The sequence below is a fragment of the Thunnus maccoyii genome, chromosome 23, assembly GCF_910596095.1.
Source record: "Thunnus maccoyii chromosome 23, fThuMac1.1, whole genome shotgun sequence".
Taxonomy (NCBI): Eukaryota; Metazoa; Chordata; class Actinopteri; order Scombriformes; family Scombridae; genus Thunnus; species Thunnus maccoyii.
The window spans coordinates 14551943-14578351 of NC_056555.1; the positions used below are offsets into that span (position 1 = coordinate 14551943).

General features: G+C 38.9%; 2 protein-coding genes across 8 annotated transcripts in view; one reads left to right on the forward strand and one right to left on the reverse strand.

Annotated features, from left to right (window-relative positions):
• chchd3a (coiled-coil-helix-coiled-coil-helix domain containing 3a) overlaps positions 1-16047 on the reverse strand; it is a 72100-nt gene extending 56053 nt beyond the window's left edge. Inside the window, exons 1-4 of one of the 5 annotated variants that reach the window (XM_042403844.1) lie at positions 15784-16047; positions 14336-14743; positions 13672-13792; positions 7792-7885 (exon numbers count right to left, since the gene is read on the reverse strand). In XM_042403844.1, the coding sequence (XP_042259778.1) occupies positions 7792-7885; positions 13672-13792; positions 14336-14743; positions 15784-15864 (704 nt within the window). In that variant the 5' untranslated portion in view covers positions 15865-16047. Of the gene's footprint in view, positions 1-7791; positions 7886-13671; positions 14744-15783 lie in introns of all 5 variants that reach the window. The other 4 variants (XM_042403843.1, XM_042403847.1, XM_042403846.1 and 1 more) reach the window with 4 other exon arrangements.
• Positions 16048-23133: 7086 nt separating this feature from the next.
• Positions 23134-26409, forward strand: part of exoc4 (exocyst complex component 4) — a 129007-nt gene continuing 125731 nt past the window's right edge. For all 3 annotated transcript variants that reach the window (XR_006093913.1, XM_042403262.1, XM_042403263.1), the window contains exons 1-2: positions 23134-23253; positions 24705-24894. Coding sequence is in view for 2 of the 3 variants with exons in the window: in XM_042403262.1 (XP_042259196.1) it covers positions 23174-23253; positions 24705-24894 (270 nt within the window). In the remaining variant the exon portion in view is untranslated. The remainder of the gene's footprint in view (positions 23254-24704; positions 24895-26409) is intronic.

Below are 26409 nucleotides of genomic sequence, written 5' to 3' on the forward strand. Positions count from 1 at the left end.
AAGAATGAAAATTAGTAGGTTTACTTATTATCTCAAAATAAACCATAACATGTCAAGTGTTGAGCTTGACCAAAAGCCGGACAAGTGAAAGAAATGAGGACAAGAAAATGGAGAGCCGAGCGAAAAAGTCTATCAACTGGCTTCCTCACAAGTGCTAACCCAAGCAAAGACTGCTATCACTAGCTGGATGCTATCTGTCTGCTTCACCTCTATTGCTTTCCAGTCAATATTGCCCTGTCCCTGGGATATTGGACGCATTTTTCATTCGACTGTAGAAGATTGGCACTGGGTAGGAGAGGGGGGCTTTGAAGTAGAGAATGGTTGAGTCAGGCAGAGGGAGGAAAAAGACAGCATCCATGTAGGGGAAAGGAAAAAAAAATCAGGTCTTTGGAGGATAAGTGGATGATGTTTGGCCCGGTGCTGGATACAAAGAGAAGGATAATCTTGGCCGAGTAACCTGTGTTTTGATGGCTCAGTGGATCGAGCCTTGAAAAGAGGAAGATAGAAAGACAGAACCATTGAGGTATCATTAATTTGAAGAGGAGTGGATTGCAAGTGGGTCAGACTCAGTCGGTCTTTCCAGAAAAGCAACTCACTATTTTCAGAAGATGACCTTGAACAGAAGTACAAAAGGAGTACTTCAGTTCTTTTAGGACACTATTTTTAAAACTGACAGAGATTAGATCTGCTGCAGTTTACATGAAAAATTTATAGGTCGAGTTGCTGAGATGCTACAACTTAGGGTTAAGTGACTACATTCAGGGCAACACATGTGTGTATATGTGTGCATATACACACTTTCTAATACCAACAGTAAATGTAGACATGGTCAAAAACGATGTGCTAAGGTCAATACCGCGACAGCCAATTCAAACATAAAAAGCCATCATCTCCACGCACTCAACAGGGAATCATTTCAAATATCATTATCCTTGTGCAAATATCAAAACAAAATAAGTGTCTTCTACCTTTTCCCCTTTTACCTCTCCATCAGTTACCTTCTGTCTCTCTCCTCAGCTCTTCAACCATTAATGCTTCCTGTTGTCTGCCTGTCATCTAACACAAGATGCGTCTCAATACAGTCTGCCAGGCGGGATGGATTCTGACTGAACCGCATAACAGTGCAGGCTCGATTCAAGTGCCTTGAAACAAAGGCATTTAAAAAGGCCCAATGCAATATTGATGTTAGGAATAATGTCGCTGAATGCTGGCTATGAATATTTTATGGAGCTATGCACTCTCTCTGACACACATGTGCTCACACATAAACGCACACATACACCGCACCTGACCGTGGGTGTTATGAAATGCCGGGATACAGTTAAAATTAAGTGTGTGAGAAACAAAACGACAAAGCAGTGAGAAGATTAATTTAGAAGTCCCCACACTGCGGAAGGAACATAAAAGCCATTTTGTGCACCCTCTCTATTATACCCACAACTATAAAAAGATAACTGCAATGGCCTTAGTGCTGTGATCAACCCTCATCAGTAGTATATGGTCAAGAATGGATATCATCATCAATCTTACCTCTCTTATTGTCTCTTCAAATATCAGACCAAGTGCATAAAGATCTAACTCCCCACATACAGCCATTTAATACAGTGAAAAGGCAGAGCAAACGATCTCAACACTTACTAGTGTGGAATAAGTTCAGAGGCCTGATGGCTATCATTCTGTGTAGCTACCAGGGTGTCTTATGGCGCTTACATAGTGGGATGATATTAGATATTACTTGTATTCAACTCCCTCCAACTGATTCTGTCAGTTCTGTATAAGCTTCAGTGATACACAAACCACAGATTTGTTATGAGATTGGACAGAGCCAATAACTATAACTGTACTGAATAGGTCAGCAGCAGGCTACAGCCTGAAGAAATACTGTGGTTTCTGTTGCAAGATGCTTTTATTGTTCAATGACTATTACCCTTACATGTGAAACAGCCTTATACACTGATGATGGGAGTACTTTTACAACAATATGACCATGTTTACAAAAGGAAAAAGCCATTTAAAATAAAGTGCTTTGCTGGAAATTACAACTATCCATGCAGGTAGTGAAATACTAAAGTAATCACATCAGCCACAGATATCCCCAGGAAGAAAAGAAATATAAAAAGGTGAAATTTTCAAAAATTAAAAAAAGACCACATTTTCTGATGAAGTTTAATGTGTGCTTGCTTCCTGAGCAAAAGTGGCTCATGATTGTTGCTTAATAGCTGGGGGAGTATAAAATGTATAGAGCTGCGAAGTGGGAGGGGCTGCTGGTCCTGGAAGTGTTTTTCCCATTTCAAATTGATACCCTCAATATTACTTAACACAGAAACACAGGACTCTCTCGGATAGGTTTATATTATGATCACCATGAGAAATCATGTTCTGTCCATGATTTTGGCACAACTATGAATATTAGAGTTACCATGAGCCTCAGCTGCCGTTGCCATGCAGAAGAAGCCAGTCAGAGGCACAAATCAGAGCGGTAATAGACTTCGTTGTTGAAGTTGTAAACAAAACGTGGCACCATAGTTGCTGAATTTACTGAAAAGTAACCCAGAAATGAAAAGTAAACTGATTCACTATGCTTCTATGGTGTTCTGTATGGTTACTATAGTGTTGCTAGGTGGTTACTATTGCGTTTAGCAGGGTATGGACAGATTGTGTCTAGGGTGTTATAGTAGGTCTAGTTGTGGTTGACAGGGTGCTTTGCACAGTTGCTAACATGGCACTAGATGGTCAGTAAGTGGTTGCTAGGTCGTTCCAGGTGGTTGGTAGGACATTACCAGATGGTTGCTATGGTGTTTAGGATGGTTGGACTCAGGACAGCAGCTAGGTTGCTAGTTGGTTGTTTGAGTGTAAGAGGTGGTTGCTATGGTGATTCTGGGTGAGGGACTGCTAATAGTGGCTAGGGTGTACTATGTTTTTGGAGATTAGAATGAAGAAATAGTAAATGAGACCGGCAGTGTTACTGATACAGACACATTTCAAAGTCAGAACTCTCCAGACACAATCCCTGCTAAATTAGGTCGGACTGGGGAACTGTTTTTCTAATAACCTCGAAACTTTCTAACTCCTTTAGAAAGAGTTGGAGGCTGTGTGTTCGTGTTCGTGTGTACTGTGAACAAAGATAAAAGGCAAAAATAAACAAAATGTAAAAATCTGTAGTCTAGACTATCTTCCTGCGTCTGATCTGGGAGCATTAAAGAATTCAAGAGGCTGACTGGTTAACAGGGAGGAAAGACAGAAGCTCTGGGAGAAGGTCAGTGTTCTCACTCAAAAGTCAGACATGCAATTATATCGTACAGACCGACACAAGCAGCTTGATCACATGCTGAAATAATGGGCTGAAGTATCGCAACAACGACTAACCTTTAAGTGTTAGAGTTGGACACTCAAACATATGCATTTCATGCACAGAAGGAGAGATATAGAGAGAGAAAGGAAGGATGAAGACATGACAAAAAGGGGAAAAAAAGAAGTTGAGATGGTAAGTTGAGAAATAAAGACATAGAAACAAAGGAATACAGGAGACATGAACAAATGGACACAGCAAGGGGATGAGGGATGAATAAAAAGACAGGACGGAGCAACCAAGGTGGAAAGCCTGGAAGAAAAACACAAAGAAAAGAAACAGGATTGAATGGTGATGCAGGATGAGTTAGGTTGAGGAAGGGGAGACAGGATGGAGTAAGAGTCTCCCCCCCCCCATCCCACCCTCCTTCTCATCCTTTTTTTCTGAGTCGTTCTGCTCTGATGCCTCACAGAGAAGCAACAGAGGTAAATCTGCTCCCTGCAGCCGCTCCTTGCTACAAATGAGTTTAGGCTGCACCCAAATGAACTCCTCACAGAGCCCTTACTACACTTCTACCAGAGCAAAACATGCAAAGCCAGATCTCTGGAGTTCATTTATGGCCTAAAGCTAAACAGAACAACTACTGCCTAATCTAAACACCACTGTTCCTCGAAATTCCCTAGATCTATGTACCCTACTCTGCAACAGTGCATTGGAGAGTGAAAGAATTACACTAAATGTGGATATAGTTAGATTTTACACCAAGGCAAACTGAATGTGTTCTAGCAGCTCATGGAGGTTTGATGTCCTTTAACAAGACATAATTGTTATGCTTATTTTGGCAGATCCCTAAAGCTTTGCTTTCCTTTATGACTTTTCTTTTTTTTACACTCTGAACATATTGTAACTTAACATGCATGAATTATTCATGTTTTTTAACAATGTTTGGACTAGTTTTGTGTGGCAGGCAGTAATAAAATTTCAGACAGAATACAGAAATAAAGTATATGAGAGTCACTTTAAAGGTTTATAAGACCCTGTGTGCATTAAGAAGTAATATTTGAGGGGTGGACCATGTGATCACAATGTGCGGGTTCTTTTGTTGCATATTATTCCCCATCTCTCTCCTATATACCGTCAGCTCTCCAAGTCCAAATTTGTAGTCTACATTAACTTTTTTCCGAGTGTCTCACAATAACTGCGCAGGTAAGGATTCAGTGTCTTCCTTCAGGATACTTCAACAACAGACAAACTGCGGGAGCAACTGCTGGGGTTGAACGTGACCTTGAAATTTTGGTTTCATTTATCTCATGTGTGTGCTCATGTGTGTTTTCTTTTCCAGTGACCTTGGGGTTCACATATTCTTCCATTTCCCTGTGTTCAAGCTGTGCAGCGGTTTCACTGCAGGGTTCTGTAACTAGTAAGGCGCTGTGCAGTCTCGTTAGCTGAGCTTTGATACACTCACACACAGCCACAAAAAAAAAAAAAAAACCTATTTCACCTCTTACACCAATTTTGCAGCGAAAGCTACCCAGTCTTCCTGAGTCTTTCAACACAGCGAAGGACGCAATCGCTGTGTCTTGTTTGCCTTCAACAACCAAAAAACTCCCTGCAGATACTGCTTGCACTGTGGGAAGGTAAAATATCTTTGCAATTTAATTATGGTTTGACAGTCGAGATGAGAAAAAAGGCACTGTGTTCCTCTCATCTATTTCAATTAAAAGAAAGTACCAGTCACCTTTATCTTCCAATAACGACAAATGAGTAGAAAAGTTCAAGCAAGCCCTAAGAGATGTTGGTGTGTTAGAGTAGGACAGAAAGTCTTGATTACTGTTTTTTTCAACTAATTCATCCATGTGTACTTTTCTGTGTATTTTTATTTCTATTTAACTTTTATTTTCATCTTCTTTTAATTTATTCTGTATTTCTACCACTAACGACTTTTAGTCTGTGCGATTTCTGCTGTATGGTGCTGCACTGACATGTTCCCTTTGGGATTAAGTAAATCTAATTAAACAATTAAGTAAGTAAATAATTAAGTAAGTATATATCTATCTGTCTTAGTTGTTTTGGTGTTTAGTTGAATGTGACCAACAACCAACAGGCAAAACGACTTATTCACTTACCAGGACTAAAAGGACTCATGTATCAACCTTTTGTTCAGCCCAAAAAGACAAATGTATTGAGCTGACCTTAGCCTGACTCAGCTTATATTGACCAGGATTTAGAAATTTGAATGAGGTGAGATAAAGTGCCTAAGCCTACAACTTCCACTGTCCATGTATCTTACTTCACTAAAGATTAATTTAGAAGTTTAAGGCTCAAATGTCTGTACATTGCTTTTATAGAGTGGTCCTACATAATAGACAAGTCAAAGATGAAGGCTATTTTCAGGTAAACTACACAGAGAATATAAAAGCTAAAGCTTCTTTTTACTTAAATGAGGCTTTAGTAAATGTTCTGGAAGGCCTTTATTAAAAAGTTTTCTCTTTCTTTATCATTACAGTTTAATTTATATCCAATATATTAAAGGTTCTATATGTAGGAATCAGAAATTCCTTCTCATTAGTGACACCGGTGGCCGTTAAGTGAGCTGCAGTAAGCATTCTGTTGCTTGCACTCACACATTGAGCTGCAGCCCTAGACTTTTCCCTCACTTATGCTTCTCATAATAACATAAAGAGCTCTAATGTTGTGTTTTACACCATGTTTCTGCAAAGCTATGTTCTGCTATCGCTCTTGTTTTCTGCTCCTTTGTTGAAGAAATAATGTTTTAGCTGTGTGTGTGCTTGGGAGTGGGCGACTTGTCGTTGCGGGGGTGTTTTGTTGTGAAATGTGTAGCGGTTGATGGAGGCAGCTAGCTGTATCATTAGCTGGAAAGCTAATATCTGCAGGATGTTTCTACCCGGATAGCAACATATTTGTTGTGCTAGATGCCAGTCATTTGGTGACATGAGCGGGAGAGAGGCAAGGCACTTGGAAGCGCGCAAAAACATCACATCCGTTCGATTTTCACAGAAGATCTGGCCTGGGCCCTTCACACAGAAATTAGTCCACAGGCTGATATACCCAAACAATAAAGTCAGGGAAGGTCTAATTTTTTAAGTTCTGTTACAACCTGTTCACTCATTGGCAATAAAAAATTATTAATTGCTTCATAATACTTACATGTAGAACCTTTAATACCTGCCAAACTATTAGCTAGGAAAATGGACACACACTCACACAAACACTAATAGAAGAAACACCATGTAACTAAATTAGCAACAGAAAAAACAAACAGCAAACAAGGCCATATTAAAAACTGATATTAATATGCATCTACACACATACTCACAAGAACTGGCTAACTGATGATTGCTTGTTTACCAATGTTCAGTTAAGTCTTCTTAAATGAAAATGCAGCCCATGCCAAGCACAAACAAAAACTGTGGGCTTGAAAGCCACCATGATTTCAATTAATTGCAAGGAGGGTGTAATTTTGAAGCACTTACTATTCTGAACAGACATCAATAAGTGAGCTGCAGGAAGCAGTTACATCAAAAAAAATAAAATAGCCAGGAAAAAAAAAAATCAATAGACAAATGATTTCTTAAAACCACTTGGTAATTTCTCTCTTCTTGAATAAGCCTCAAGAATGAGGCTAATCGCTAGGCTAGCCCTACCTCCTCCTGCATATAGAAAGCTTGAGTTTTTTTCCTCATATTGTACAAGGGTGCGTTTAGTGGCTAATCACAGTAGTTCATTCACCAAGGTCTGCTGGAGATCATCCAGGCCTATTAAAAAGGGCGAGCACCGCGATTATCGGACATTATGGCATATGCACCTGCTTCTTTATGGTCAAAAAGGAGAGGAGAGGAGACGAAGAGGAGAACTGAATATGCTCCTGCATGAAAAGTGTTTCTTCATCAGGCAGGGCTAATGGATCACCCACTCAACACCCAGGAAATTACCTCAGGACAGCACCCTCCTTCCTCAGGCATGATTAATTGATCCAGAGAGAAGGAGAGAAGAAGCAGAGATAGAGGGAGGAAAAAGTGCTGATGTGCTTCGGAAGAGAGGTAGATTGGAAACACAGTGGGGATCGGAAAGACTGGTGCTGACCTTTTTGACTATTAATGAAAGCGGAAAATAGTCACAACTGAAAATGTCTTTGGTTTCTAATGAAATCCTGGAACAGGAATTGACACTAGCACCCAGTACCCTGATTCAATCTATCATGATCCAAAGAACGAAGGTAGGAGAGATACAAAAAGCGAAAGAGAGAGATAGGGAGACAAAGAAAAATGCACACTGCATGGGCAACAGCTATGACTATCACCAAACCCAAGGATCTTAATTTCAACTCTAAAACTCAAATTATAGCAACCAATTCACTTCCTAAAAAATGCTTTGCAACACCGAACACCTCTGTGTAAGTTCATAAACAAAAGCTGGTTTATCATTTCCCACTGCAACCGTGTATATGTGTTTCTGTGTGGGTTTGTGTGTAAGCGTCTAACCAGGCTTGCAGCTCTTGCTCTGCCTTGGCCCTGTCCCGCTCCAGGCCTTTATACAGCTCATTGGTGATCTTCTTCCTCAGGGCCTCTTCATCAACTGGGGACAAAAACAGAAGAAAGGCAGAAAGAGTGTTAGAGAGGAAGGTAGTAAGTAAGTAAACAACTGTTGTTTGCTGACAGGCATATTGTGTTTGTTGGGACACTGAATACAGTAATACTGTCTGAAAAGTTAAAAAAAAAAATAGAGGGGGGTAATAATAGTTTTTTTTTCAACAGATGTTAGAAAACCTGCATTCAAATCAAAAAAATATGATGAGAATGATGTTTATAATGTGTTTTTTAAGTTGTGTATGTTCTCTTCGTGCTTTGTGTGTGTGAAGCAGGGTGAGATGAACATGTATGTGTGTGTCTGTAAGTGTCAAAACCAGCAAGAACACACATCAAAAAGGACCTAGTGTATTAGAAAATAACATCACAACACACTTAAACACAAAAAGAGAAAAAAATGCCTACTTTTTTGCTTAACACATATACACACACAAACCAAAGCGCAGCACCTCCCTATCTACCTATATTCATGTCAGGGACATCATACATGTATGACTCCATGTCCTCGCTGGTCTATCTTGGCAGGTAATTAAGCATGAAAGTAAAGATGCCAGCCGGCGACCAGGCCAAAACGTGCTCTGAAGACAGAAGTGCCATGCGGTGTGCTGCAGCACTGCAATGAATGGGGGAGTGTCTGAGTGTGTCAAGATTACTCTCACACTGCATTAGTTAGATGGGATAATCCCTATTGTCAGAGTCTATTATTACCTGGTAACATGTGGTAACAGCGGGCCGGTTGAAGGGTAAACATATACCCGTAAAGACCTAATTCCATCTTAATCAGATTAACAATATAAAACAATTTGTACAAAGCTATTATTTTTCTTATCATCTTGGGGCTGTCACTACCAAATCAGGGGATGTTATCTAAAAATCAAATGGCTTTTCATATAAAAAGAGTTCCATGAAATAGCTTTAAGATTTCAGTGATGTTTAAGAAAAAAAAAAAAACAACTGCGGTTGAACTGAAGGACACCAGTTACCAAGAGATGGCTGCTTTTAATGCAACTGGTGTCATGGATACATAAAATCTGTGCTCATTAACATGCATCTCTCTCTCTCCACCTTCTGTCATTTTAGTCCTCTTCACCTCCTTTGGCAGCTTTGTCACACCCACACTGTTAATAATTTGCTCTCAAGTGACTTTCCTGCTTTAACACACAAAACCAGAGCATAGTAAACTTAATCCTTTCTCTGATTTCCACCTTCCGTAACCTCCTCTTCTCTGCAGCAAATGGCGCATAACAAGAACACACAGCATGACAACTCTTGGGTACGGTAAAGAGAACGAATAAGCGTCAGGTAGAGAGAGGTTTAGGTGTGACAAGGCTTCAGAAGAAACACTGGTGCAAAGAGAGGAGGGTGATTGACAGTTGACAACTTTTTGCTGCATAGTGTATCCTCAAAGACAGAGGCTGCTGTCACCGACTGTCCAGAGCGTGAGAAAATAATATCCATCATGTTTGACAGCACTCCGAAGCTCCATTGATCTCACTGCAGAGGAGAGTCTAATTACAACTCTGTTAAGAACTGCAGCAGAAATACAACCTGTAGGGCTTAAATCCAGACAGAGGTTCTGCCACGTGGATGTCTGTCAAGTAACAATGTAGTTATAATGTTATTTTATATCTGATGAATATGAAAACATCAAATGATATGCAATGGTTGTCTTCTATGTACAATGATAATGATTAAAAGTTAGACATGTAGAAATGTGAGTTTTAGTTGCAGTACATGTGAGATACTGTCACTGTCTCCTGGATACTAGAGCTGGGCAATATATAAATATAATGTACAGTAATATGATGATGTATATCGCTCATATTTCCCAAATCTAATTGGGTCTGAGTAAAAAAGTCAGATTTGTTTACTCCAACAGCAACGTAGTAAATGGACAGGCAAATGTCACATTTTGCCATAATGAAACTTGTGCTTACACAGCTTTAAGCCACAGTGAGTCAGTCTGTACACTGGATACCCAACTCAAGTGGCGCTTTAAGTCAGAGGTTAAACCCTGTCATTACAAACTTTTTTCCCCATCAGGTAAGACTGGCATTTCAGCATCAACTGCCCTTTAAAATATTTCATACTTACAATGAAAATATATACCCTTTGGCCTTGCACTATGAAAAGTAAAAATTTAAAAGTCCTCTGAGTTCAGGCAAGCCTAAGCAACTCTTCATTTATCACCACATCCTCTCCGCCCCTGCGGAGAGAGGCTTCTGATAGCTAGAGGGCCTCCGGGGTCAGCCGGAGAACAGGTTCTGATATGATAAACACTCTCTGGGGTCCTTGAGGGAGGCTGGTTGGGGTCAGAGACAATTCCGGATCAACAGAGCCTTGTCAATCCTGAGTAGGACATGTAAATGTTAAAAAGATTAAAAACTCATCATCTTTTTAGACATGACCCACTCCTTTCCTTTTTCCACCAATCGCTACACCTTGTGGAAAAACCCATAGAGGAGGAAAAGAGGCGGTGGAGCACAGGCTATTGGCAGTGGAGATAATAGACGAAGGCAAATTGCGTTTCTCATCAGAAGTTTCATTAACCCTAGGACCCGCGTGGAGGGCATAATCTGTAACATTACCACTTCCTCACGTTTCCAGCTTGCGCTTAGTCGAGTCACCGCGCACATTTCACTATGTTCAAATAGGAAAAAAAAAAAAAAGAAAGAAAAAAGCCAACAGCAAGCTCCCAGCCCTGGCAGGCAGGTGCCATTTCTGATTTTATTCACAGTCCTTTTAATTCAACCTCATGTTATAGAATAGAGCCTAACTGATGGTTTCACAAGATAACAAGAAAAGTCAGTTTCAAAACGAGAGTGATATATTTCACAAGTTTCACAATCACATTTATGCGCGCGCACACGCACACACGCTAAGTCACCCACAATTCTCCCATTGTTTTCCTTTGTCTCTCCCTTTTCCCCATTCTCTCTGCTGCACCTGGGAGACATCTTTAAGTAGGCTATTAGTCGAGTGCAGTGTGTGGGCTCTGGTATATGAATATTTATAGCACATTGGAGAAGGTGTAGGAGGTTCAACCTTGACTATGGTGTAATCAGCACACATACTGACTCAGGCCATGATTTAGAGACAGCCGACCTGCTGGGAGCCTCACTCGATACCCAACTCTCGTGGACACACATAATCAATGTCCGCCTCATTAAGGTCATACCCTTTCAGGATTGGGCTGAACTTTGCAACTTTTTAACGAGATTCACATTCACATTCATCGTACCTTTTTTTTTTTCGGTTCTTTAAAAAGAGCATGCTAGATCAATCGTCCAAGTTGACTTTTTTCCTCTCCTTCATAGTAGTTGGTGAGCTTGGCACATATTAAGCTGTTATTATTGAGGTGACCGTGAAAAGAGAAGGGCCAGTGCCTGACAGGAGTCAACCATGAGCATAGTCACCGTGGTGGCTATGAAGCAACATTAAAAATACAGCCAATACAAACACACACACAATCCTGGACACTGCAGATATACTGTGCACACAATAAGATGGAGAGTGGAGAAAGAGAGTCCTTTCTCTGCTTTGCCTGTTCTCAAAATTTACAATCAGTGTTTCTACACTGAAAGAGGAAAAAATGGACAGACACTGCAGCGATAACAACTTCACATCCTCAATAGAAAATTTAAGGATTACATCCATAACTGACCCCTTGAAGAAGAAATTTAACATCTTTAATGAAAACACTGTGTTGTACCTCGGAAGCAGCTGGCAATTTCTCATAATGACTACACTCAACACTCTCCACACCCATTACAAAATTAAGTGAGATATTGTTGTATTTATCTTTCTATCTGGAAACCAATTAGCACAAACAATGGAAGAATAATTTAATTAAACATGGGGGGAAAAATCTGTTCTGAAAGTGGCCCCAGAGCTACTGGAAAACACAAAAAAGTGCTTTGTGGAATATACATGAAAAAAATCTATTAAAGGTGCAGTGTGTAGAATTTAGTGGCATCTAGTGGAACAGACTTGGCAGAAATGGAATATAATATTCATAAGTATGTTTTCATTAGTGTATAATCACCTGAAAATAAGGTTGCGTTTTTGTTACCTTAGAATGAGCCCTTTATATCTACATAGGGAGTGGGTCCTCTTCCATGGAGGCTGCCATGTTGCACCGCCATGTTTCTACAGTAGCCCAGAACAGACATACCAAACACTGGCTCTAGAGAGGGCCTTTCGCGTTTTTCGCGGGTTTCACGGCCACTGTAGGTTCTCCTACATGCTTGGAAGGGGAGGGTGAGGGGTATTCAGTTGGTTGCACTCTGCAACGTCACCACTAGATGCCACTAAATCCTACACACATACACACACACACACCCACCTCCTTCACTTACTGAGGCCGCGTGGTTTGTTGTGTGAAACTGCGGAGGTGTCGTTTTAATCACTGGAGTTAGTGTGGCGTGGCATAAGTTGGCCTTTTTTAATTACCTTATTGATTGAGCACAGTCAAGGATGGGGAAGCCTGCCCACACCCTGGATGCCACCCTCTGAAGAACCTGCACCCACGCCCTGTTCTGTACTGTGTAATGAACAGGTAACATTCAAATGTCCTCTGCCAGATGTGTCAAGAGATAAGGGACGTGCAACCACACTAAGCAGATAATAATTCTGAAACTTTACTTTGAGAGAGAAGTGGGAAGAAGAGTAAGTCAGTCTGCGTGTTTAAATTATTGCATTTTGCAAATTATCGCGACTAAAACAATGAAACTCTCTCAGTGTAGTTTCATGCTAAACTACAAATATCAGCGCTATCCTGAAACTGAAACTATCTTAATATTTTATTAAATTCTTTTGCATTTCTCAATCTATTTAAGATTCCCCATAAAACAAGACTTAACCTTTGGTAAAAGGTTCAACAAAGATCAAAAAAACAAGAACAAAAAATATCGGCTACTGCTGAGGTTAGCCTCAGTATTTTGAGTGCTTTCACAAACTGCAGTAAGGACAAGGGTTATTAAGACAGCTTGAGCTCACGAGTGACGAGGCAGAATGGAGGGCCACTAATTATAGCATCAATTTATTAACATTATTACAAGAAAGAATTAATCATTTCATTAACAATTTGGGAATGGCAATGAATCATAATATGACCAAGGCTACTGTGAGACCCATTTTTTAAAATGAAGACTAATTACAATCTGCAAGAAAAGCTGGAGACAAAAAGCTTAAGGTGGCTTAAAGTAAACACCCACACAATAAACACAATTAAAATTCAATGTAGCTTGGACTTAAAATAAATCCTTGGACAGTTCATCCCCACATAACCTTTGCCTTCTAATTAACCATGCTACTGAAGAAGTGCCCCAAACAACTCAGGATAAAATGAGCCATTACCAAGAACAATACACTTTTTTTTAATAAATGAGCATTCATTCCTGCCTCTTGTTAAGAGGAAAAGGACACAAGTTCAAAACTAAGTGAACATTTTTTTAATGGAAAATGTTTCTGGTCTCACTTCTTATTAGCTTTGAACTCAAAAAGTATGTAGTAAGTTCTCACACGACTCCTCATCATATATTTTTCTGTACATGAAATGTGGGATCATGGTAAGCTTGTCTTTGTCTTAACAGTAACTGAGCTACCCTTGACCACCAGAAAACTAAATCAATACCATATTTCTGAATAACAAGCTTTATAAAGCAATAAATCTGGGGAGATTCCACTACCTCAACTGCTTTCTCCACCATACATATTTATTAACACCAGATGTGTTGCAAATACTTATCTTCACAATACGGGAACAAAACTCACCCGCTGGTGCGGCAGGAGGTGGCGGGACTGGACTCGACTCAGGTACTACCACTGGCTCATGGACAGGAGCAGGAGATACTGGCTCTGGGACAGGGGCAGGAGATACTGGCTCCACTGAGGGCTGAGGAGGAGGTGCAACTGGTTCACAAGGAGCAGTAAATTCAGGCAGGGGAGGTGCAGCAAATGGCTCAGCCAGCTGTGGGGAGAAAGTGTCCCCTGAAAGATCAAGGGGTGCTGGCAGGGTGGTGACAGACTCGAAAACAGGAGGAGGGGAAGAGAGGGGTTCCGATTCAGGAAGAGGGGGAGAGGTGATGGGTTCAATCTTGACAGGAAGGACAGGCGGCATGGGTTCAGCTACGAATGGAGGAGCACTGGATTCAATCACAGGGGGAGGAGCAATGGGTTCAATCACAGGGGGAGGAGCAATGGGTTCAATCACAGGGGGAGGAGCAATGGGTTCAATTACTGGAGGAGGAGCAATGGGTTCAATTACTGGGGAAGGAGGAGCAATGGATTGATTGATGGGAGGAGACAATGGTTCAATTACAAGGGGAGGAGGAGCAGGCATAGTTATGGCTTCCACCACAGCAGGAGCAGGGCAGGGAGCAGGGATTTGGGGATCAATGGGGGCAGAAGGAGGAGGGAGAGATGTAGGCAAAGTTACCAGCTCAACAGCAGCAGTAGCAGGAGGAGGAGTTGCCACCACAGGCTCAAAAGCAGGAGCAGCGACAACATTAGCAGCAGCTGGGGGTGATGAAGCTGGGAGCACCATGTCAATTATGGTGGGTGCTGCTACCTGTTCTGTAGGAAGTTGAGGAGGAGGTGGTGGAGGTGCAGCCACTGTCTCTGTGGCAGATGGAACAGGTGGAGGAGGAGCTGAAGGTGCAACGGGTTCTACAAGAGGAGGAGGAGGAGGCAAGGAGGTGATCGGGTCAAAGGGGGGAGGCACTGGCCGCAGGAGAGGAGAGGGAGTGAGGGTGGGCGCCACGGGAGGTGGCGTCGGAGTGGGAACATGTTGATGTTTCGAAGGAGATGCAGGTTCCCTCATGCGGTTGATGACATTCTCAGAAAGCTGCAAAGGAGAGTGGAAGAAAAGTTTAACTTGAACAATGAGAATGATTTATAGGAATACTTTGACATAAATACACCATTTATCTCATTTGTTTATCTGTACACAAATAGTTACAGTACATAACTCTGCATAAAACCACAACTTATCAATTTCTCATTTCGGTTTGTGTGTAAGTGCATGTTCATAAATGCAGTTTAGAGGAGCAGGTGCCTGTCAGAGGATTTTTGTAATGATTTTGTATCATCTCCTGGCTGTAAGCTTCATACTTAACAGATATTAGTGATATTGATCTTCTCATCTAACTCTCTGCAAGAAAGCAAGTAAGTGTATTTCCCAAAATGTTGAACTATTCCTTTAGGTTGTTGTTCCTTTGGAGAACTATACATAGTGTTCACCAGGGAAAGACAAAGCTCAGCTTTCAATCTGTTTAGCCTTACTCGGCTGGCTTGCCAAGAGAGTAATAATAGTCAGAGCCATGCCAACTAAAGTCTTATCTGATTGACTAAAGCCTCTCAATCTATATTTATCTGCAGCTGGCAATGACACAAGGGAGCTTATAACAGCTTTCTTCAGGTAAAAATTTTAAAAAAAGCAGTCATTTAATTGCAATTAGCACCTAAAATGTACATTTTGCACGTTTCCATTTTCAAACAATAAGTGTATGTATAAGAAATATTCGAGTCCAGTTCATTCAGACATTGGATGACAGACAGCACGAGTCTGGTGACGTCAACATCAACACTCCCAGAAAGGACATTCAGAAGTTTCCATTCATAAGCATGTGTTGTTCATTTGTACACTCAGTCATATTTTATTTTCTAGTATACTACCACGCCGTGTAGATTTTCAGAATGAATGAAAAGTTGAGGACAGCTGCCTTGAGTCCACTTGCAGTAACACTTTAGCATAGCTGCAGTAAACTGTACAGCAGTCTTCATGCACCATTGTATTGTATTGAACAAATATCGCTTTCATGCAGCTATGTAACACCTGTTATCGGGTCTGTATACTATCACTTACTACCGCTTACACTTACTTACCCGTATGCCCTTCACCACCGTTATGTTCTCGTTCTCATCTGACTCAAATGAGACGCGGCGGGTACTGTTGTTCGCTCCCATTGTCACACCGCTGGCTGTCAAAGTGTCTAATATCTACATGTAATATGGGAGACTGACATCCACTTGTGTGTTATTTTGGGGTAGTTTACTTGCGTTAAAGCCAGGTGTAGTTGGCTAGGGCCCACAGACACAGAGAACTGCTTCGGCACGCCTTCACTTCCGTAGCATGATGTAAGTGAAGAAAGTGCGAGCTGATTGGACAGAAGCGTTATCCGTGCTAACATCAGAGTTTCCCATTGGTTATTGTTTGCAAGTGGCAGAGTGAGAGTGTGACAGCACTGCCTGTCTGACTTTCCCTAATTTCCTAGTTGATTGACACCTCTACTGTTCGCTGTTTGCTGTGTGGCTTTTGAAAAGCACCATCTAATATTCCATAGATTGAATCAGAACAGAATCTATTTTCTACTAACCTAATAATAAAATATTTATTGTGATAAGAAATAAAATATAGGCTATAGGCTACTTTCAATGAAACATATGTAATATCAAAATGATTATTTTATATTATACTGTAAGGTTTTTTCAAACCAATGCAATATTTGGTCTAAGTTATGCGACTTTATACTGTTTTCCGCAGTGTATTCTGATTGTTTAAGTTGCAAACTTATTATACTTAGTTGCTGACTGTAACACATTTGTTTCACAACCCCTTTTCTCCTTCAAAAATGCTAAACATCTGAAAATGCATTGCTATTTTTGACACAAATAGCTTTATCTAAATAAAATAGTTTGAATTTTACAAATTAGGATTTAAATTAAGCAATGCACCTAGTTTCAGTGTAGTGCTTGAGAGTATTAATAATCATTGCTATAACAGTTTGGTCTGTGCTCAAAAGTCCAGACGATCAGTACCCAACCCTTCAAGTTTCACTTGTTCTATACAAGTTTCTTATCTGGCTAATGGGGTTCACCATGTAATATATGATTACAGTTAATTAAAAGAAACCAGAATAGCATTGTTATTATTGGATGGCTACCACCAGAAATCCATTATTACAGCAATTTTGAGCTGTCGGGGGAATTACAAGGGGATCAAATATTTAACAACTGTTTAAGTTAGTTTTTGAGCTTGACGCAAACAACTTGATGATATCTTGTTTTAACAGTATTTATGTTGTTACTCATACTGAGCTGGCAAACAGAGAAGGAGACGAAAAAAGAACTGTGGCAAGAATGAGAGTGATGGAAAGATGGGGAGAGGAGGATAAATGTAATGGGTAAAATATGTGACCTGGTTGATGGAACAATATCTTCAAATTGTTTTGAAAAATGCAGAATGGCAGAATGAGTTACCAAACCCATCAGGGAAAGCAGATACAACTTCTAAAATGGAATTAGAGCGGCAGAGAAGGGGCGGGAATAGATATGGAAATAGTGACTCATTTAATGGGCAAATTCAGCAGCCATATAGGTTGACTGGGAACCACTGCATCAGATCTGTCCAACATCCTGAGACTCATCACTCTCTTGTAGAATAGGATAGTTGAGAGTGTGATGATTTCTATGCCTTACTGCCATTACTTTCTCTTTCACATATGCATTTATTTTATTTTCGGGTGTGTTTGATATTTAGCCAGGGGCAACACAAAATCATCCCTTTAGTCTAACTCTGGTTCATTTTTTCTGTGGACCATTGATCATTGTTTCTGACAAATCCTGACCTTTTGCATTACTTGATTCTTCAAATTTGTCACAAATTGTCCAAGCCAGTTCCACTGTAGTTCATCACTTATATCTATATCCTGCTGTCTTTCTCTGCCATCAATTGATGATTTTTCTGCCGAGCTCTCACCAGCACAATTTTCCATTCTCCATCAGTGACATGTCTAAACCACTTTTGAAGGGGTTATCTCTCACCATTCTAGTCTGTCCTCACTTTGTTTCAAATACCCTCTCAAACAGTCAGTACTCTATTTCCAGTGCAGGTCTGTGTTATCTGTATATCTGAGTATAAACTCTTGGGAATTAATACAGCAACAACAAACATTGTTCAGTTTCATTTTCCATGACAAGTGTCTTAGTATGGTTATATTGAATTGAACTGAATTGAATTGAAGGGGAATCCCACAGTCAGCACTTCTGTGCATGTTTTTTTATGTGGAGAGGTTTGGTGTAGACAGTACTTAGACCCAAAAGCAGACTCGTGGGGCAGAACTGATATAATAAAAGGAGATTTTACTCTGTAGTAATTCAGGCTTACATGCAGTAACAGGCAGTCAGTCAGAACAGACAAGCAAATCTAAAGCAAAGCAATAGATAATCAAAAGGATAGGGTGGATCAAACGTGGTAGAAGTTGTGTGCAGGAGCGAAGCCTGGAATGCTTGAATACATCATAGACAAACTAGCAAACAGCATTGGTGGGCATTGTGAGAAAGTATTGGGAAGCAGCAGCAGGCAGAAGAAGAGTTCAAGTGATCAGCAGGAGTGGTAAGAATGACAAGACAGATGTAAGTAGACAGAAGACAGAGGTAAATATGCAGATGAGCTGGAGACAGCAGTTGAGGAGGAGGACGTAGACGGAGTCGCCATGCCAGGGATGACTTATTTCAGATTTCAGACCAACATATTGCTTGTGCTTTGGAACACAGCCCTGATTAATGTCAGACTCCACAAGGAGCATACTGTATGTAAACTTTGTCTTGTGCAGAGGCGGATGTAGTTTGAACACATCTGACAGTTAATTACAGTTGCATGCAATTGTTTACATTGTACTATTATTGCTTTCACTATTATTGCAATTTGTTTTTCTTTTTCTTTGTTACCTCCTCTGGAAGGTAGTATCTCTAATCACCTCCTAAAGAAAATAAATAAATATAAATTAGAAAACAGCCTTTGTTTTGACAAACCTTAATCCACTGACTATCTGATATGTGACAGGTGGTCTGACAAAACAATTAAAGAGAAGATAAGTAGCTTGTACCTGTGATTCAATATGGTGTGAGAAAAATAAATATAATTTCATCAACTCTTGTCAATATTATGAATGCAAAAAGGTTGAATTTACATGTTATTCTCTGCTACATCGAGCATTCAGAAATTAAAATTAAAAGTATTTCATAAATCAGCTAATTTAAAATTGTATATTAGTTCAAATTTAAATGGAAACAAGTTAAACCGTAAGTGCAGTAAGAGTCAACAAACTGGTTGTAAAATTCTAGATTTTTTTCCATCTCAGAAACTAATACAGCCTTGCAGGACATGAAAGTGCAGCTGGAAATTTGATATGCCTTAAGGAGAGAGGATATTATACATATAAGGAATGACAGTTCATAAGAATTATCCTCTAAACTTGATATATTATACACACACAATATCCTAATAGTTTTTTTAATAATACTCTTTTCTGCTGATTTTTGTGTTTTCTGCATTATGTATTTAATACTGTGCTAATATAAATCAATAAAAACCTTTTTAAGAATTCATTGGGTTGTATATACTGTGATATTATTGAGAAATTCCATATACACAGAGGATGCGCATTCAAATCTTTTACACAGTATAAACCTTGATCCAATACATATTTTTTAAATATTAAACTATATACCAGTGTGATGGTGGCGCCTGTTGCCACACAACTGATTCAAATGTCTGTAACCCTCCTGCACTAACACATGTTAGTTTCTTTATAGTTTACACTTTGTAGTTCATTTAGTCTTCATCTAGTTTACTTTGATCTTTTGATCCTCTGTACATTACATTCACATTGTGCATACAGTACATCAGCAAATGCATAAATTACACAAGACGTAGCACATTATGTTTCATACTCATGTATGTGCAAGGTGTGACACTAGAAGGCTGTTTTCACATTCATCTGCTGAAGGGAGAAAGTTTCTCTGTGCTCACCTTAAACCTGAGTCTGACACGTGGATTTTGTGACATCACAACTAGTTTTGAAGCCATCTGTGGTCCAATATGCAATTTACATGTGATGTGGAAACTTAAAACATCCAGTGTGAATACACAAATAGACTTTTCAGTTCTCACTAAGTACAGTAATTTAATTTTTTGCAGAAAAAACATATAAGACAAATTATTCAAAGCAGAGTTTTTTATGTCTTAAAACTTGTCTTTAGGGGATCTTAAAATTGTTATAGTCTAAGTTTAGTTCTGTCTTAAACAGAACCCTACTTTTTGGAAATCCACCTGTGACTCCTCATGGCTGCCAGTTAGGCCCCTCACAGCTATAATGCCTGACATTATATGCAAAACCTTGCAAAACCTTCACATATGACTAAATAGGAAAAGAAGACTGAGGAAAGAAGTAAAAACAATTTTAGAGTGAATTAGAGGATATAATTTACTGGGAATATGGTGACATGAGTTACGTCTGTTCACAACAAAAGATGTGAAGTGAATCCTATACAGACTGAAGGGAAGGTCATTCAAACACTGAGGACAAAGGATGTATTGTAGGTTCTAACCAGATCTGTGGTGCTGGACTATAATCTGGCTGGAGCTACGGGGCCTGCAAAACAGTAAAAGTTGATTTTATTGGGATAAATTATACCCATTTTTGTATCAATTAAATCATACACCAAAAGCAATAAAAAAAATTGTCTGGTTGTCTGAGATAAAGGTTTTAAACGACGTCATGTTGAGAGCAATTGTCATATAACAGTAGGAGCGATGTTTTCTCAAGGGGAATCCCTCACCTGTGAGTCTATTATGAGCAGATTGCATAATAAAGAATTAGAATGTGCAGCAATACCCCGAGGGAACTCTTTGAAAAACCTCAGTCTGTATTGAATGCAGTGTATATAGAATAGAGACAATAATTGAGTGGCAGAATGTGAAAAAAAGCCTTGCTTGTAATAGTAAACAAAATCATAATTACAACTGACTTCTGACTTTGATACTGATCAATTATGTTGCTTAGTAATCTGGTTAATTTATTGGTAATCACTCATTCAATGACTACAGAGGAGAGTTGTTTTTCTTGCCTGCTCAATGTCCTTTTATGTTTTTTTCTGCTATATCTGTTACTGCAACCTATGTAGACATCTGATTATCTTAATAGTTGATGGTGCACATTTGCATTTTGTTGCTATTGGCTGAAAACCCTGCTACTTCATTTTTGGAGATTTTAATAATTTCAAGGCAAAGATAACATTTTCTTATATTGGATGAAGTTATTATTATAATATAATTTTATTCATCTTATGAAAGCTTTATCCTCTCATGAACCATTACTGCTTTTTGGCAATATCTCTTACTTTGCCTTGATCTTTAAATTTTTGAGCAAACTCCTCATTAGGCATCCATAAATCTTTATTTAATTCCATTTCTTGCTGTGTCATTACTGCAAATTGAAATCTCTACTCAATAAAGATATCAGTTGCATATAACGTGTCTGTCTCTAAATGGAAGAGACATTGGATGAAAATGAGTTTTTGGTGCTGCATCATAATGTAGGTGGTGCATTATTGTATGTGTGTGATTAAGTTGGAGATATGAGACACCTGTTTTGCTTGATCCAATTCAAGGTTATGTGGAAAATCCAGAAGCTATATAATAGATGCAATGTTTTGCTGTTTCCCTTACCCACATTTCCATAGAAACAAGTAAAGAAGTATCTTCTTCTTAATCTCCAAGGGATGACATTTTGTTGCGAATAATATAAAAGGAAAGTAATTGGAGAGGTGAAAATACTGTATTTACACAACCTGCTTACCTTTCTGTGGTATTTTTCCCAGGATAATTATTATAGCTATTATCATATATCAAAATCGACTCATCCACTAATTACAACTTAAAAATTACATCAAAATAGATTCCTAAGACCAAAGACATTAATTATTTAATGATCACAAGAACCATACAGTATCTGAGGGAAAGCACCTGTTTAAATGTATGATTTTGCTAAAAGAACTCCTCTTATCATAATCCATATAATCTGCTGTTTCTTCAAAAGCCACCGATTGTAATTATGTATTGCAATTTAAAGAAATTGAGTTGTTTTATTAAGGTGGCTACACCATTATTCATAGTACTATATTAATTGTTTATTATGTGTCAGCACTATTTATTGTACTTTTAGATTTTCTTTACTGACTCTAGATGAAGGACAGAGTAACATAATGCAGCATTTGCATTTAGATCTATACATTAACAGATCATAAAGCCATGCCCTACAAAGACTTTATTGCCCTTGTATTCAATCCACACAGGTCAGTCAGTCAAAGCAATCACTTAGTGTCTAAGCTGAAAGAAATAACCTTGGTCCTGCGTTATTGGAGAAAAGAGGCCCAGTAGATTAGTTGGACTGATGGGACGTGGGCTGCAGGGTGAGGTGATAAGAACTTCAAAATTAAACTTGGACCTGGGAAGCCAGGCGCCTTCAAAAGAAAAACAGTGGCTCCTGCATGACACAGTGACTGTTTCTTTTTTTAGGGGGAAGAGACACAATGATCACCCACAATGTTATCTCGTCAGTCCACCAGTGCATCAATCAGGGCCCAGTGCTGGGAATCGACCCCTTTTTGCTCCAGAATCAATGCCCTCTCCCATTCTCATTGGTACAGCAGATATTGTCAGAGATACAGCACAGGAGAGCCAAGCCAAATCCCACACTATAGGGTCTAAATGGGGTAGGCTATTAACTCACTGACACACACTGTCTCCTTTCTTCTCCACTCAACTATTCCTTTATCAGTCTCAAGAGCTCTGGATTCAAAGTGTTACAATGAAAGGGTTTTCCCATTGTGATATTTGTATTGTGCACATAATATCCTTAAGATATCAATATTGCATTTTAACAATGTGAAGTGTATAGTTACAGAAGCTAAAATATAATCTTAGTCCTGATCATCACACCCCACACCAACTAGAATTATCCTTATTTGAAAAATTGTGCACAACAGGCAGGCTGTGTGTCAACAACTTATGATTCCTGTTGGAGAGCCCTGTTGATGTAGACCAATTAACAAGCTATAGTTCAAGATAATCTAAAAATAAAATGTAATTATTTTAATGATTGATTTAATATTTAGAAATATTTTTAAAATTAAAAAATATAGATATAGGTACTGACCTTATTGTATTACTGTCACTGGGTTAAAGAGCTCAATTACTGATTAAAACCCTGAATCCTCTGAAATATGAAGCACTGATGCAGAATACCTATTCCCATTGTTATAGATAAACCAAACAGACATTTGGCCAATTTATCCACCAACCTTTTTGTTTTCCAGGGAAAAGGTGCACCACTAGTGAAAGACCCTTCTTTCCACGTTTCAAACTACAACTCCCACAATTCCTACTAACCTCGCGCTTCTGTCTTCCTGTTTGGGTGCCGCAGCTGGAAAAATGGCAGCTGATACAGGAAGATACAGGAATGCTGTTAACAAAAACAAAGACCCCTCTGGTCTTCTCATTTCTGTCATAAGGTAAGGTTTGTCACATTCTTTATATCCAGTTAACGGCGGCGGTAACGCTTCCGACAGCTCCTGGACTGTGTTATCTCATTCATATTGACAGCTAAAGCTAAAGCTACATGTTAGCAACATCCTTCCTGTGTTGATAATTACACAAAATACGCACAATACGCAACATAACGCGCATTTCTTATTTTATTTACGATAGTATATGTCGCTTAATCATGACAGCAGTTATATTTTCTTCCTGAAACAGAAGAAAATGGCTAAAACTGAGTATGTGCTACTCACAAACGTTACTGTTGTCCTAAAACATTTAGCTTAATTGTTGTGAAACGACTTGTCGGGTATTTTTAAAGTTTGACTTAGTGTTTATAGGACTGCAATGCCTTATATCAGATGTAATCTTCACCGAACAGTCTCAGATCTTTAAAAGATTGCGTCAGTGATCATAATGGTTTTGATATCCGTAATTAAGTGTCTCAAAGCATTAGCCTCCTCCTCACTGAGGAAAGGAAAATATACATTAAAATGATGGAAAACATTGAAAGGGTTCCCACAGTGGACTTCAGGAATGTCCAGGGGTAATTGCCAATTGTCCCAAACAGTCCTCAACTTGTAAGTAAGGTGTGTAATTTGCATGAATCATTTAGTCTTTATTTAGGAATATCAAATGAGTATCTTCTGCCTAGTGTGTGTAAAGATTTTGTTCTTGACAATACCCCTACTTATGTTGTTGTTGCTGCTGTTAGATCCATTTGTTACAGCATGGATATACTTGTTCATGTTGCCATGCTGCCTATAGGTGTGTGCTGGCATAATCTTGTACTGTTACTGTCATTCCCCTGCCTTTCTTCTTCTAACGTGTGCTGTATTTAATTGCTTTGTGCTTTATGCTTATTTCCAACATATTTTGGCAGTCATGAAATGTTTTAAAGGACAGGTTCACAATTTTTCAAGTCTTTCTTAAAACAACAGTCAGGTGCCCCAGTGAACATTGAAATAGGTTTTTCTTGCTGTAGTCATTTCTCCTGTTCATACTGGCCACTGGAAAATCTCATAATGCACTTACAATGTAAGTGATGAGGGCCAAAATCCACAGTTCTCCTTCTGTGCAAAAATCTATTTAAACGTTAATCTGAATTACTTATTATTATAATTATTTTCAACAAGGCTTATATGTTTTCACTTTGTAGTATAATATATTGTTGGTTGTTTTATTCAATTTTTCCATTTTGTATTATTGTTATTGTCAAGTTTATTTGCCTCATGTTAGTCCTGAATTGTTTTAATCCTGATTCATACATGTAAAACACTTTGTAACTTAGTTTTGAAGAGGGCTGTATAAATAAAGTTTTATTTTTATTATTATGGTGCTTCAATTCAGATTCCAGATGTGGAATTAGTTATTGAGATGAAACCATTATACTTACTCTGTTCTCCACCCCTCTCTCTCAATCCAGAACTTTGTCCAGCAGTGATGATGTGCAGGATAGGGAGACAGAGAAGGGGCGTCTGGAAGAGGCCTTTGAGACATGTGACAGGGACCTAGATGAACTGATAGTTCAGCATTATGCTGAACTCACCACTGCCATCAGGACCTACCAGAGCATCACTGAGCGCATCACCAGCTCCCGCAACAAGATCAAACAGGTAAAAAGGAGAGATATTTATACAAAAATGGACACTGGACTAAATTAGTATAGAGGGGAGTGAAACCCATTATTAGAATTCCTGTTTATATTGTTTCAGATTGATTTCAGAGCAGTGATTCTAAGCTGTGTAATTAAAAACAAAACAAAGAAGCTTTTTTTTTTTTTAAAGTAATTTTCATTGGTCTCCTCATTTATTAAAAGGCTTTCTTATCTCAGTTTTAAGGCTTTTTTATTCCCCAAGACTGAAAGACTGACTTAATTAACACAAATCCTGTTCACCCAAGAAGAAAACTGTCTACTTATCAATCGTCAGCTCAAGTCCGAATCCTGAGACCCCTGGACATAATTTTCTTTATCACACTTGTTAAAATAATTCAAAATGTTTAGGTCAGCCCCTTGGTCCCCTACTTGTGCATGCCAGTGTATATTTGGTAACAAAGGCATCCATTGTTCTAGGCTAATGCTTTTTATTAGCAGGATAAAACTGTAATTTACCCAAGGTGTATTGGCCCAGATATGTCATTAAATGATGATCAAATTAACAGGTTTTACTTCATCACTTCATCATCATTCCACATTCCATAGTAGACATTTTGACTTGTCGTGGGAGGCAAAGCACAGGTGTTACTAATACTATTAACAATGGCTCTGTTCCATTCAAGTGTCCAAGTAAGCCACGGCAGTGACAGTAAGCCAGCTTACAGCTTACTGGTGCTTTTCCAATTGTGACATGTCAAAATGTCTCGAAAAAGACCTACTGTATTTTACAAATATGTGTTTCTGTAACTTTCTTTCTGCTTAAACTTCTGCCCAACTTCAACCTAAGATCTAATGAAAAGAGAAAACACCTGTGTAGGTGTGCAGGGCCTTAAACCTGTGTTCTAAAGCACAAACATAACCCAAATACATTTTTGCCTCTGGTGTGTCCCATACCAGCAAACTTTTCAGAAAGGGATAACATCACTTATTTCCTATCCATATTTCACTTGCTTTTCAGAGATTCCCTACACTGATTCAATATTATTTTCTCTTGAGGTGTATCTAAGTTGATATTAAGAATGTTATGCAGTGTGTAACCTGTATAACTCTTTTCCATTGGTCTGTATCTCTGAAAATGTTGCTTTTTTGATGAAAGTGAGCCCTAGTTACAGAAAAGAAGAGTCAACCTTAAAGGTGTATATCTGTCACAGATCGATCTTTACAGCACTAGTTTTCAGTTAGTTTTCTGCATGTTTTTCTTAGTATCACTAAGAATTAAAAGATTATTTAAACAATATGTCAGGAGAAGCGATGAGATACCAATGATTTCGGAACAGCTAAGCTATGTTGTTTGGTTACTTAGCTGTCCTGTCAGACAGATAGTTCAGTCAGAATTTACTTCACAAAATGAACTATCCTAGAAGTATCCCTTAATCTCTAAATATATATCACGCTTTACATATACTTTGTTTTGTAATTTAGCTTTTATTACACATGTACTTTTCAGAATTTGCAGTAATAGCTTGATCTACAC